This window comes from Portunus trituberculatus, chromosome 40 (assembly GCF_017591435.1).
Source record: "Portunus trituberculatus isolate SZX2019 chromosome 40, ASM1759143v1, whole genome shotgun sequence".
Taxonomy (NCBI): Eukaryota; Metazoa; Arthropoda; class Malacostraca; order Decapoda; family Portunidae; genus Portunus; species Portunus trituberculatus.
The window spans coordinates 2,215,862-2,230,000 of record NC_059294.1 but is presented as its reverse complement, the minus strand read 5'-3'; the positions used below and the strand labels follow the sequence as shown (position 1 = coordinate 2,230,000).

General features: G+C 42.8%; 1 protein-coding gene across 3 annotated transcripts in view; it reads left to right on the top strand.

The window, feature by feature from the left end:
* The window catches only part of LOC123515808 (SUN domain-containing ossification factor-like), a 102,275-nt gene that overhangs the window by 44,798 nt on the left and 43,338 nt on the right, over positions 1-14,139 (top strand). The window contains exons 1-2 of one of the 3 annotated variants that reach the window (XM_045274643.1): positions 3,732-4,350; positions 4,901-5,519. The exons of 1 other annotated variant lie outside the window; for it this stretch is intronic. In XM_045274643.1, the coding sequence (XP_045130578.1) occupies positions 5,359-5,519 (161 nt within the window). In that variant the 5' untranslated portion in view covers positions 3,732-4,350; positions 4,901-5,358. Of the gene's footprint in view, positions 1-3,731; positions 4,351-4,900; positions 5,520-14,139 lie in introns of those variants that run through there. One more of the 3 variants, XM_045274642.1, reaches the window with a different exon arrangement.

The following is a 14,139-nucleotide window of genomic DNA, read 5'->3' as shown; positions in this document are numbered from 1 at the left end:
ATAGACTGATAAGACAGAAAGACAGAAACACTTACAGACCGAAAGACAGAGACACTTTAACTTAGAGGCTTTTGAAAGTGGTTGAGGTGTGGAAAGAAGAGGTAACTTAAATGGTTAGCTTATTAAGTATGATTCTCCAGTTGATACTGTATAAATCTTATTAATCTGTTACTAGAAAGGCACAAAAACATCCTTACAAACACATGGAGCTTCATCTAGAGGTTTTGAAAGTAGCGTAGGGTGCAAGCAGTGTGTTTCAGAGTACAGACTGAGTGTGGCGTGGTGTGCGTGAGTGGAGCGTGTGCCGTGACTGGTTGAGTGGCTTGCGTTACTCGTGGTGCTCCCTCCCTTAGGACTGTTACTTGGCCTTCCTCCTTCCCACCCTCCCTTCCGCCATCGCCTCTCACGGGACCTTCATGCATGCAGTCTCACCCACTACCTCTCTGTCTCCCTCCCTCTCCCATCCCACATTCTCTTTCTCCACCCCTTCACCCCCGCCTCTCTCTCTCTCTCTGAAGTCTCTATCCTGGTAGTTAGTTTCTGTCATCCTGGAACCTGACAATCGTAGTCTTGTTGAGCTGTAGTTGTGTGTTGAATATTTCCTCCTCGTCATTGTTGTTCTTTTCCTCTTCCTGCTTCGTGATAGCCAGCGTTTTCTTCATTCTTTCATTCTTTTTTTCATTCTTTCTTTTTTTCTTTTTTTTGTTTTTTCTGTTTTCTTTTCTTTCTTTCTTTCTTTCTTTCTTTCTTTCTTTCTTTCTTTCTTTCTTTCTTTCTTTCTTTCTTTCTTTCTTTCTTTCTTTCTTTCTTTCTTTCTACTACTACTACTACTACTACTACTACTACTACTACTACTACTACTACTACTACTACTACTACTACTATCCTCTTCCTTATGTACTATTATACGATTTCTACCTGTTTAGATGAAGTACCTATCCATATATCCAACTACCCACCAATCTATCCATCATTTATCCATCGGAACAAGAGAGGGAGAGGGAGAGGGAGAGGAACTGGCAGACCACAATCATATGACGCGTTGAGTGGAGTTGACATTTAAACTTCAAGCAGATAAGCGTGGTGTTAGTTAGATGGCTGGGCTAAATAGGATGAGTGGGTTAATGTAAAGAGTGTGCTGGCTTATGTTTTAATGGAATGGCCGCTATTTGCATATGTAATTGTTTTGGGAAGCGGAGGAACAGGGCTGGGGCGTGGTGGTGATGGTGGACGGGTGGCGCAGTGGGTTACGTTATGTGGGATGACGCTGTGATTAATTGTTCGTGAAATGGGAGCGACAGGAAGGAAGGCAGGAATGGCAGGTGACGTGTGTGTGTGTGTGTGTGTGTGTGTGTGTTTGTGTGTGAGTGTGTGAGTGTGTGTGTGTTTTTTTTTCTTGTAATTTAAGGCTGTAAATCTGTGTGTGGTGTTTTTCTTCTCTTTCTCTCTCTCTCTCTAACCGTCTCTCTCTCTCTCTCTCTCTCTCTCTCTCTCTCTCTCTCTCTCTCTCTCTCTCTCTCTCTCTCTCTCTCTCTCTCTCTCTCTCTCTCTCTCTGCATTGTGAGTTGTGAGCCCTGTGCTGCCCCTCGTTTCGCCGGGCAGTGCATTAATGTGTTGCTTGTGTAACAACTGTTGTGTGGTGCGCGGGGTTGAGCTTCATCACTGATTAAAGTTGTGATTCAAAGCTTTTGGTTCATATTATTAAGGTACATCACTTATAAAATGTTTGTTATCCTTATTTTGATAGTCCTTCTATAGAAAATATGCTTTGTTCAAATTTATAGTTGCTTTCAAAGTTTATAAAACTTTTCACTTTGATACATTTTTTTTCAAGTTTAGGATTTATTGATGACTGCAAAACTGCTCTCTTGAAGTTTTAAGACACTTATTCATGAAGTATTTTGCATAAATTTTGAAGGTCTTTTTTTCTGCTTGTTTATTTTATTTTTTTTTTTTCGTTTCATTCCTTAGCCTTTAACAACAATATGGAGCAATGGAATTCCATATGTAATTGTTAAGCTGTACCTATTTTAAGTTAAGAGGTTCACGTCAGTGAGTTTATCTTCGGCCAGCGATTTGGAAAGAAAGTCTTGTATAGAGATACTAATCCGCTGAGGGAAGCACGTCTACTGTACACGCAATGCTGAGCTTGCAGTATCGTGGTGCGTGTTGTATGTGAGGTGGTGGTGTCTTAATACATCTTGAAAGCACACGCCGGGCAGCGATCCCGTAATTTTGTGGCTTCAGTGACACGTCGAGGTACTAGATGTTAACACTATAATAGGATAGAAAAATACAGGAACAGTAACAGCTTATACTGACCACTCATACCACACTCACCAAATCCCCTCCTCTCTATTCCCTCTTCCTTCTCTCCCTCCCATCTCCGCCTTATCCCATCTGGAAGTCACTCAAAATATCACCTCAGCCACTCAGCCGTCACGAACAAGATGTCATAGGGAGAAACGCAGTACCGGGAAGCCCTATGCTAGGGATGTAGGGCGGTCCTGCGTGAGTTCAAGGACGGCCACCAGTAGACCTCGACCTTCCATTCCAGCGAAGAGAGAGGAGGAGCTCTTTTTGTCTTGCTTTGTGAATTATGTTGGAATGTTTACAGTGCTGTGTGTCTGTCCACGTACGTGCACTTTGCTGCGAGGCTCATCTATCCCAATGAAGATTTCTGCTTGTGTGTGTGTGTGTGTGTGTGTGTGTGTGTGTGTGTGTGTGTGTGTGTGTGTGTGTGTGTGTGTGTGTGTTTTATGAGTGAGGTCAACAAAGATAATAGAAGAGAAAATAGTAACTAAGAATGTAATAAGACTAAATTGACCTTTTATCTTGGATCTCTCGATTTATAATAAACGAAAAATTTAACTGTGATGTAATATTTTAAGTTTTGACTTGTAAATTCCAGACATGAAACTAGAAGCATTATGAAGCTGACTCTGCGATTTTTATGATAATAATGATAGTAATAATGATAATAATAATAATAATAATAATAATAATAATAATAATATAGATAGATAAATAAATCAGTGAATAAATAAGTAGAGAGACGCACTGAAATTACTGAACCACTAATTCCAAACCTAAGAAAATGCATAAGAATAAACAGATAAATAAATAAAATCGAAAAGGAGAGAGAGAGAGAGAGAGAGAGAGAGAGAGAGAGAGAGAGAGAGAGAGAGAGAGAGAGAGAGAGAGAGAGAAAAGAATGTGTGTTTGTAAATTGCATGCATGTCCCTTGTAATCTTCCAGTACTTGCCTAAACTATCACGCCACTGGGAGCAAAGAGTAAAACAGGGGCGACTCACGTCAGGTTGGCGCCTTCTGGTGATAGGGAACGGCAAAGCAAGCATTCCTTACTTCCTTAGCCTTACGTGTGTGTAGGGCTTCACTTCCCCACCCTGGGATGTCTACATGTCCTTTTTGCGGCCTCCTCCCTGCTTCTTCCTTTTCTTATTTTCATCTTCCTAGCTTTACTTCTCTTCCTCGTGTTTTCGTTTTCTTTCCTCGTTCGCTACTCTTCCTAATCTTCTTGTTTGTTTTAATACACTTTTATGGTTTTCTTTTTTTATTTCTTTTCTTTTTTATTTGTCTTCTTATTCTTCCTTCTCCCTTTCTTCATTTTCGTCCATCTTTTTTTTATCGCATTTTTTTCTCTTTTTGTTTGTTCTTTTCTGTAGATTTATTTTATTTTTCTTTTCTCCTGGCTCTATTCTATTCATTTTTTATTCTGAACTGCTTTTTATTTTACTTCTCTACCTCTTTATTGTTTTCCGATGTCCTTATCGTTTCTCATTATCCTGTTCTCCCTTTTAATTTTTGTTTTTACTTGCCTCCCTCTTTTTCCATCTCTCTTTTCATTTTTAAGTATCTTCTGTTACCTATTCTCGCTTCTTTTGAGTCATCACCTCTCTCCTTATATTTTTTTTCATGATCTATTCCATTTTCTTTCCTCTTCTCAAATTTTCCTCTCTCTTTTCTCCTCTTCTTCATGTCCATTCCTCTCTACTTTCTCTGCTTCTTGTAGTTTTCTCCTGACTCGCTTTACGCTTTTTGCCGCACTGATCCCCAGGCTTAGGGTACAAAGATTCCCGTCCTCCCTCCTCCTCCTCCGTTCTCCCTTCTCCCTTCTCCCCATCACCCCATCTCCGTCTCCCCCCTTCCCTTGCCCCCATCCACCATCTTCCTATGCTGCGTACTCGCCTGGGTCCACTGGTTTTGCTGCACCTTGCTCCGTTAGTTGTGCTGCAGCGTGCGTGGCGTGCGTGGTGTGGCTCCTTTGCCGTGTTGTGCTGTGCTCGTTTATTGCACGGTGGCTCGTAGTTGTGTTGTAATGCGTCGCCTGTATGTGTTTTGCTTTGTGTTGTGTTGTTGTGAGTGACTGTGTCTTAGTAACGGGTGCGGTGTTTACAGAATTGTTACCTGGTAGCAGTGGTGGTGGTAAGGAGAGTTTCATGGGATACCTCTCACCACACCTGCGATTTGTAGTTAACCAGGTGTACGGGTGGAGTTTATTTGACAACTGTGCGTGAGAGTGATGGTGAACAGTTGTGTGTGTGTGTGTGTGTGAGGCATTCTACAACACCTACGGTCAAGTCTCCCCGGACACATTGTGGTTGCCCCTTGTTCCCTGTGTGCGGCAAGGGATGTGACGTAAGAGGAGGTGGTGGGGATGGGTCCGGCCGGTGTGGGCTGCTTGCTGGGTGGTGGGGAGGGATATGTGCTTGTGGTTATGATGGTGGTGGGTGTTGGGGTGTTTGTTGGGAGATGGGATCGTTATAATATGGAAATGTAATGGTTATATGTGTGTGGTGGTGGTGGTGGCGTGCGGCGCCTGTTAGGGAGGGTGTGCAGGTGTTTTGGTGTTATTTACCTTTGTGCACGTTCCTTGCAGGTTATCCATGTGTGTTAGCATTACATTGAAAAGCAAAGGTGTTCGCTTCAGCCTAGCACGATAAACAGCACGCGCCGTGTGCACTGTTGTATGTTGTGTCGCACCGTCAGCAGGAACAATGGTGAAGTGCGGTGCGGCTTGTGGAGGGAGACGCCTGCTGACCCTGAGCGTGGCGGTAACCCAGGGACCATGTGACTTTCGCGGCTAGATACCATGGGGCGGCGCTCCCCTCTTGTTGTAGTGACGTGCATTGACTCAGCTGCCTCAGAAATCGCTGGCCGCGTGTTTATCCAAAATTTTATGTATGACTATATTTAATCGAAGGTGTGATAATTGCCTAAGTATATACTGTAAGTGTCGGTGAAAGCCCAAGCTCCGTCCTTCATCACAAGCCTCCACACCTGCAGCAGCGGCAGCGACGGCGGAGGAAGGGACACTGCGGAGGTCGACGTAGTATTATGGCCAGGGTGGAGGCCGCTGCGGCCGCGCTGTTCGGGCCCTCAACTTGCTTCTTGTGGGGTGATGGCGGCCTGCCCATATTCTCCCTTTTGGGAATTACTTTTCTCCTGCATCTCCTTCAGTTATGCCCCGCCATCGGCCTTCATCATGATAACAACAGGTAACGTGTGTGTGTGTGTGTGTGTGTGTGTGTGTGTGTGTGTGTGTGTGTGTGTGTGTGTCACGTATCATGTTTTCGTCTATTACGTCATCAGTGTAAGATACCAATACATGTCCGTCCCTCTCATCTATCCACCGTGCTTCCTCATCTTTAGTCACACCCTGATCACTCAATATGACCAATCACGGCTGCCTCACACCCACCCACACAACCACCTACACCTACCCATGCCTCTCATTCACATACTTTTACCGTCGACACTCATCCACACACTGCTTCACAAACACATACATCTTTCCATGTCTCATACATCTTTCCATGCCTCACTTTCCTTCTAACCAACATCCACACTTAACAAACAAGTCACCCACCACCCACACCGATCCACATACCACATCCACACATACTTTCCTTCTGACCCACATCCGGGCTCACGCCTCTCACTATCCTACTCTCCCTATCTGGTGTTGACCTACTGCCGGCCACTCACCCTGTCGCTCTATCGCCTGTTCCCACTGATGCAATGACAGCTGTCTCCGCTGCGCTGTGGTTGACCTCCTCTCTTGCCATGCAGCTTCAGGGGGAGACAGGACGAGTAATGCTGTTAGTCTCTCTTTTGGACAGATTAATTAATATTCGAAGTGAGCTGTTCATAGTTGAGGAAAGATGATGTTAACTGATTCTCTAATGCACTGACACCCATATGCACATTGCCACTTTCTCTTGTCATGCTGAGGAAAATGTATGATTGAACACTGACACCTTAATGCAGTCAGTCTCACGTTTGGACACATTATAGTGGAAGTGAGCTGTTCACAGTTGAGGGAAGATGATATTAACTGATTTTCTCACGCATCATCACCCTTACACACATTACAGCTTTGTCTTGTCATACAGAGGCCAATAGATGACAGAATACTGACGCCTCATCCTGTCTACCGCTCTCAATTTCCTGCTGATTCTTGTATAGCACTAGGCGATGGAGGGAAAGAGGATAATATTTAAAATTGGAGGTGTGTGGTTTGAGAGTGTGGGTATTTCTTTATCATTATTACATCAGCGAATGTTGGATGAGTGTTGTGGCAAGATAAAGAGTGATAAGGGATGGTAAACTAGGATTGGGAGTGCAGGAGAGAGAGAGAGAGAGAGAGAGAGAGAGAGAGAGAGAGAGAGAGAGAGAGAGAGAGAGAGAGAATGAATTAGGCTATGCAGTTCTTTCTCTCTCTCTCTCTCTCTCTCTCTCTCTCTCTCTCTCTCTCATACATATATATTAAAAAATTCTTCGATTCAAACGCGGCTTCATCCAGGCTATACAGTCATTACTTTCATCATAAATTTTTTGCAGCACACTTTTACTATATTTTCACAGATGTGCGCCTTTGGTATGTGCAGACAGCTTTTTTTTTTTATTTATCACCTCATTAATATTTCATTCCACCCACACGTTCGGCGTCTTATTTCTCCTTATGTGCCAAAAAAATTAGATAAGGCAGGAGATAGCTGTGTTGATTTAGAAAGACATTGAAGATACTGACCTGAAGATATTACTGCCCTTATCGCCCTATACACACTTAGTCTTCCTCTCCTGCTGGCTAAACACTTTTCTGTACAGCTACGTAGGTTCAGATCCCTTTCTCGTGCCCCATATGCAGTGTTTTGGTGATTGTCGTTATACTCCTGTCAGGAATCTAGATCATCTCTCCTTGTGACACTGATTTGAAGGCGTGTGTATGTATGTGTATCTGTCTGTGTGTGTATTTTTAGCCATTCTTTACATTCCTTCCCTCCCTTGGCTCCTTTCCTCCTTCCTCATACCTCTCTGTAATCCTCTTTGCGTTTCGTTCTTCTGTCTTCCTCAGCATCTCTTTATCCTTTCAAATATCCTTGTTGTGCCTCATTTTTCCTTCCTTCATACTTCTCTTCTCATTCTTTAACTCAAAATCTCTTCCTTCTGCCATCATTCGCTATCTTTTGTTACATGACATTCCTCTATGCCTTTCTTCCTTCCTTCCATTCTTCTTTCTTCTCTATAATCCTTTTTACGTTTCCTACTCTCTAACTCAGCATCTCCTCATCCTCTCATCTTCCCGCACCTGTTCTTTTACGATGCAACAAAACCTTCTTTAGCCCTCCTTCCTAGGGCGAGATAAGGCTTCGAGGAGTGGGAGTAACGCTTCTCCAGCCTATCTCCTCCAACACTCAAGTACTGCGATGCCTTACTACGCACGTTCCTGTCGTTCCCGTTTACCTGAGATGGTGGTCCGGTCACGCGTTCGAACTTCACGTATTGTCTTGTCTTATCTGGAATGTTTTTGAATACTATCTGCCTCTCCTACATGTCCGTGCGTCAGTATCTTTGTGAAATCTTTTACTGTTCCTTGTTTGTGCATCATTGTTTGTGATTACTTGACTCTTTTTCACTGCTATGGTTGTGCTGTGTGGTTTCAGTCATTATCGAGCTTCTCTCGTAGGTTTATAAGACTCGTTTGTTATTACTCTCGCTTGTAAATGTATATAGGGACACTACACCCACTACAACTGCCTGGGTGTAAGTCAAAGATGCTGCTGGTGTATCTTTTTCCGCTCGCTTCATTTAGTTCGTGCCAGCTTCTCTTCTAACATGATAGGTCGTCCTCTGTTGACATTCATACCACCGTGAAGAAGAGACTAGAATAAATAAGTCAATAAAAATGGTTTGCGTTGACACAGATAGAGAAAGAAAAGAAGGTGAAGGAAGGGAATTTAAGGTTAATTCCATCCTCTCGATACTAAATAACTACTTACGAGAAAAGATGTAGATGATTATGAGAAAAAAAGCTACGTATTTCTACGTATTTAAGTAGATATTTGCTTAGAAAGTCTTCAGGTATATTGCATTGTACAGTAATGAGCCTAATATTAAATGTATAGTACGTTCTTATACACGCCGTTGTTCTGGAATTATTAAGATGCTACACTGATCTATATACTGCATTGTCACGTGTATCTGTTGTATGTCTTTTTTCTAGGGTGGAGAGACGAGGGGGATAATCTCTGTGTACTATTCTCTCTCTCTCTCTCTCTCTCTCTCTCTCTCTCTCTCTCTCTCTCTCTCTCTCTCTCTCTCTCTCTCTCTCTCTCTCTCTTCCAAACAAGAAAATGGATTCAGGTATTAAGGCCAAGAACGTTTCCAAAATTAGGCACTGCAAACTTGAACCGCTTCCACTCGAGAGGCAACTGTAGGTATTCTCTCTCTCTCTCTCTCTCTCTCTCTCTCTCTCTCTCTCTCTCTCTCTCTCTCTCTCTCTCTCTCTCTCTCTCTCTCATTATCTTAAAAAATGCAAGTGTTCTTATTTTCTCTTCAAGATGTTAACGTGAATTATTGTACAGCGTTAGTTCATTTCATTTCGTCCGTTCGTTCGTTCGTTCCTTCGTTCACTCTTTTCTTGTCTTTCATCCATTCATTCCTTTTCTTTTGCCCGAGACATAAGTCCCCTATTGTTGTCACGGAGTTTCTCTCTCTCTCTCTCTCTCTCTCTCTCTCTCTCTCTCTCTCTCTCTCTCTCTCTCTCTCTCTCTCTCTCTCTCTCTCTCTCTCTCTCTCTCTCTCTCTCTCTCTCTCTCTCTCTCTCTCTCTCTCTCACACACACACACACACACACACACACACACACACACACACACACACACACACACACACACACACACACTGCATCAGGTACAGTAATTCTAGGCAATGTGTAGAAAACAAAGATTCGCCTCCATTAATTGAAAAGCAAATGCGAAAACCCGACTATAATCACTTTAACAGCCTTTGAAGTTAATGGTCAGGAACATAAGGGAAGTTACAGGAAGCCCCTATTTGAACCATACCTACCTGTACTCCCACCTATCATCCCAGTCCATGAATTTGTCTAATCTTTTGACTAATGACTCGCCACTGACAACAACAAAACAGCTGAGTGAAATCCGTGACTGTTTCAACATTACGAATCTATAAGGACGAGTACTTAGTTTTCGGCAAGATTCAAATGAAAGTGCTGTCATTGAGAAGGTCATAGAGAGGAAGCAGGCAGGTAGTCAGGATATCCTCAAGTCATCATGCCCTTCAGGTGTGTTTGAGCAAGCGACGTGTCAGTTTGCTTGCCCTGCTGCCTCCCTTTCAGCATTGGAACACGTTTTTCTTCTACTACTTCCTCCTCCTCGTCCTCCTCCTGTCACTCACCTCAAGTGTTTAGATGCTTTTTTTTTTTTTGTTTTATCTTTCATGTAACAGCGATAGGAAGTGATTGTGTGTTGTATTTTCTTTCCTCTGTGTCTTTGCCTGTCTCTATGCATGCTTCTCTCCTTGGTGTATGCTACTGATGCTAATGTTCTACTACTACTATTGCTACTGCTACTGCTACTGCTACTCTTCTTCTTCTTCTTCTTCTTCTTCTTCTTCTTCTTCTTCTTCTTCTTCTTCTTCTTCTTCTTCTTCTTCTTCTTCTTCTTCTTCTTCTTCTTCTTCTTCCACCGTCACCGTTACTACTATATTACTCTCCGTCTCAGCCTGTCTAGTAAGTCATACAGTCCCCCACATTGAACTAAGTATCACCACAAAACGTTGCTTTAAACGGGAAACCATAACACGATCCATTTACAACAATAACCTTGGTGTAATGTGCATGGAGCGCCACGGGGATTTAGCGAGGATTTAATGAACATTGAATTCGGCCGCTCCTTGTATCGTCATTCTTTACCAGCACTCAGCATCTCTTCACCCTCATCGACATGATAGCCTCTCCCATCTTCCTGCCAGTCCCTCCTACTGACAACCTAAGCTCTCCCTATTCTTAGCAACACCGAAACCTGACACGAGTCCTTCTCCAACCTCACTGATATCCCAACCTCTCCCCCATCCTTACCGCCACTTCACCCCCCTAACCACCGAGCGAAGTTCCTCCCGTACACTGCTTGGCCTGAAGTGGCGCCTTAGAGCTCTGGAGTCAAGGAGGGTAGATATCCAAAGAGCGTCGTTGGTATCTTGTCACGTGTCGTCACAAGGCCGCCACTCACAGTAATTTTATGGCACGTCGGTCCCCTCCTGCAGCCTGGCACGTCGCGGCTAGGATAGGTTTGGTTAGGTTAGGTTAGGTTTGGTTTGGTTTGGCTGTTTGAAGTTAGGCTTTATAGGAATATAAGAAAAAAAGGGAATTTGTAAGAGTTTCTTTTTGAAGTGTAACTATACCAAGCTTGAATCCGTTACTTCTCATCGTATCCGTATTACTGGCCGTGAGTGATTTTATTTGTCGTCCCTGTTTTGTCCCTTATGTCCCTTACAGAAGTTAGATTAAATGATATTTGATTGCCACGTTAAGTTAGGGTAAATTTAGTTAGGAAACCTACTTTTCTATCCCCGCGTGACTCAGTATAGGTCAAGGTCACAAGAAGTATCCAAGCAATGTCATATCTCGTCCTTCACACGAGCTGCCACAGTGTTCACTCAAAGACGATCCAGACGCTGATCCGACGGAAGCCAGCGAGGGGACACGTGACGGGCAGGGCTACATTGGGCGTGGCATTGACCTCTGCTAGGCTGCTCTCAAGTAACGGGATACACGTGAGGGCGGGAAGGATGGCTGTTGTAGGATAGAGTCTCGTAAATAGGATAGTAGGATATGCATGGGAGGATTTTTGTTTGGCGTGAGTGATACAGACTGCAGCACTTGACAAGAGGAAGGCGAGGGAAATTACAAGAAGCCATTAGCCCTACACGCGGCTGCACTGGTATAAAATAAATCTAAATATTTCTCTCCATCGATCGCTTCAGTGAATCTGTCGAATCTTCTTTTAAAGCTTCCTATAAATAATTAAAAGTTTGGTTTTAAAGCCGTAGCATCACGAAGAATTGACGCCATGTGTGTAGGATTATTATTTTAACGCTTGAACTATAGGGTTGTATGGCTCTCTTATGTGCAAATACTCCTCTAATCAGAATGTTTGTGCCCAGTCGATAGGAAAGCTTAAGAGAAAGTTATGTAGATTTATTAATTGTGATGACAGATAGAAATTGGTAGATATGTTTTCTAGAATACCCACATATAGACCTTACGGCTTCTTGTAGCTTTCCTTGTTTTATGATATTCTTAGACTCTTATGCATTGGAGCTGCAATTTGGCGCTGCAACAGTAACATGAAGCTGTGAAGAGAAATCAACATAACCACAAATAGAAGCAATGACAGGCATCATACAGTCTTTACAATATCCAATCAGAAGAACCAGAGTTTCTTCGGAAATTATAGTATAGGGATTAAGTTGTGCTGCGTTCTACGGCTTTTACGCCTTGTGAATGCCAACCTGCGTGCTGGTGTGGCGTGGCATGGCGTGGCGTGGCGTGGCAGGCGAGGCTCCTTATCACGGCAGGACTGAGTGCAGGCAGCGACAATTCACGTCATTACCGCCTCTGTGACCCTGCTGCTTTGCTTATGTTGTTTATATTGTTTGTGATGTCTCTTATTTTTTATCTTATCCCAATATTGCTCTCTTCTCTCCATTTTGGTGCCTGTTTCCTTCAGTTCCTTGTGTTTCTCTTCCATCTTTTTGTCATTCTCCCACTTCTAGTATATTTCAGTATCTCTTTAAATTTATTGTCTATCCTTTTGTCCAATACGTCTCTCTCTCTCTCTCTCTCTCTCTCTCTCTCTCTCTCTCTCTCTCTCTCTCTCTCTCTCTCTCTCTCTCTCTCTCTCTCTCTCTCTCTCTCTCTCTCTCTCTCTCTCTCTCTCTCTCTCTCTCTCTCTCTCTCTCTCTCAGTCTGCTGCCTTTCGCCTCTCCCCTCTTTCCTTTCGTCAGTCACGTCTCTCCTTTCTCTTCCCGCCCTTCGCTTCTCCTCACCTCCCCTTACCTCCTCTCGCTTCTCGCTCAGCCCGTCCACTTCTTTACCTCCCTTCCATCTCTTCTCTTAAATTTCCCTTCCTAGTTTCCTCCCGCACCTCTGCCACTTCAGCCCGTCCACTTCTACCTCTCTCTCTCTCTCTCTCTCTCTCTCTCTCTCTCTCTCTCTCTCTCTCTCTCTCTCTCTCTCTCTCTCTCTCTCTCTCTCTCTCTCTCTCTCTCTCTCTCTCACACACTCACACACACACACACACACACACACACACACACACACACACACACACACACACACACACACACACACACACACACACTCCAGGCTATCTATCTCTGTCTGTTCGTGGTTTCGTTTCCCACTTGCTAAACACATTAGAAAGCTTAGAACAAACAGTAACGCATCACTCCAGCTTGGTGATCACGTGTGGCAGCTTCAGTCTCTCTCTCTCTCTCTCTCTCTCTCTCTCTCTCTCTCTCTCTCTCTCTCTCTCTCTCTCTCTCTCTCTCTCTCTCTCTCTCTCTGTGCCTTTTTGCGTTCTTTTCTTTGTGTTAGTTTTTCTTTCTTATCTTCATCGTCATCTTTTTCTGCCTCTCCATCTTCGCCTCGTTTTTTCGTATTTAAATGATTTTTTCGTCTTTTTCTTCATTGTTATACTTTTTTCTCCTCCTCGACTTTTTCACTCCTTTTCTTTGTATGCCTTTTATTTTATTTTTATCTTTATCCTTATCACTATTTTTTATTTCTATTTCTCTATCTGTTGCACTTTTTTTTATATCGTTTTCTCTGGTTCTTTTTTTTTTCTTATCGTTATCTTCATCACCATCTTTCTTGCACCTTTCTGGATTCCATGTATTTTTTTTTTCGTTTATTTCTGTGTTTTCAAGGTTGTTCTTTTTTTTCTTAGTCTTTTTCTTTATTTTCTCATCTATTTTTTTCTTTAAACGTATAATTTTTGTGTCTTTCCTTATTCTCTATCCTCTTCTTCATCTTGATCAATATTTCCTTGTTCCTTTTCCTCCTCTTTGTCTTCCTCGATGTTTTTCTCTGTCCTTTATCTTTTCTGTGTGTTTCCCTCTTCTTCCATTGTCCCCAAACGCACTCTTCCTTTCGCTGTCTTCATTTGTCTTTTCGTGTGTTCTCCTTTCTGACTTCACCACTGTATTCATGTGCCTCAATTCCTTCCTCCTTTCCTTTGTCTTCCCGTCTATATTATGTTTTTTTCCTCATTGTCTCCGATTTTCCTTTTCTTCTTCATTCGATTCTTGTTCCTTGGTATCTTCCATCTGTCTTTTTAATCATTGTCTTTCCTAATTGTTTTTTTTTTTTTTCATTTTCTTCCTGCTTACTTTACTTGTCTCGATTAATTTGCTCCTTTTTTTTCTCTCGTAGTTTTCCTTGTACCAAGAAACCCTTCTTTTTACTTGTTCATATATCTAGTTTCTTTTCCAATATATCTTCCTTTTCTTTCCTTGTCTTCATCAATTCGTTCTTTTTCCCCTTTTTTTTCTTGTTTCCTCGCACTTTTCCACTTGTTTATCCATCCAGTTCCTTCTTTTTCTTTGCATTATGTTTGTTTTCTCTTCCCCAGTCTTCCTTTTCTCACCAAACGCGTGTCCTCTTTCGATTATTGATCCTAGTGGTTTTCCTCATCTCCATCGTTCTCTCTTTTCTTTGTCTTTAGTTTGTTCCTCTTCTCCTGTCTTCCCTCTCCCACAAACTGCTTGCCTTTATTTGATTATCCTCCTATTTGCTTTTCTCACCTTCAT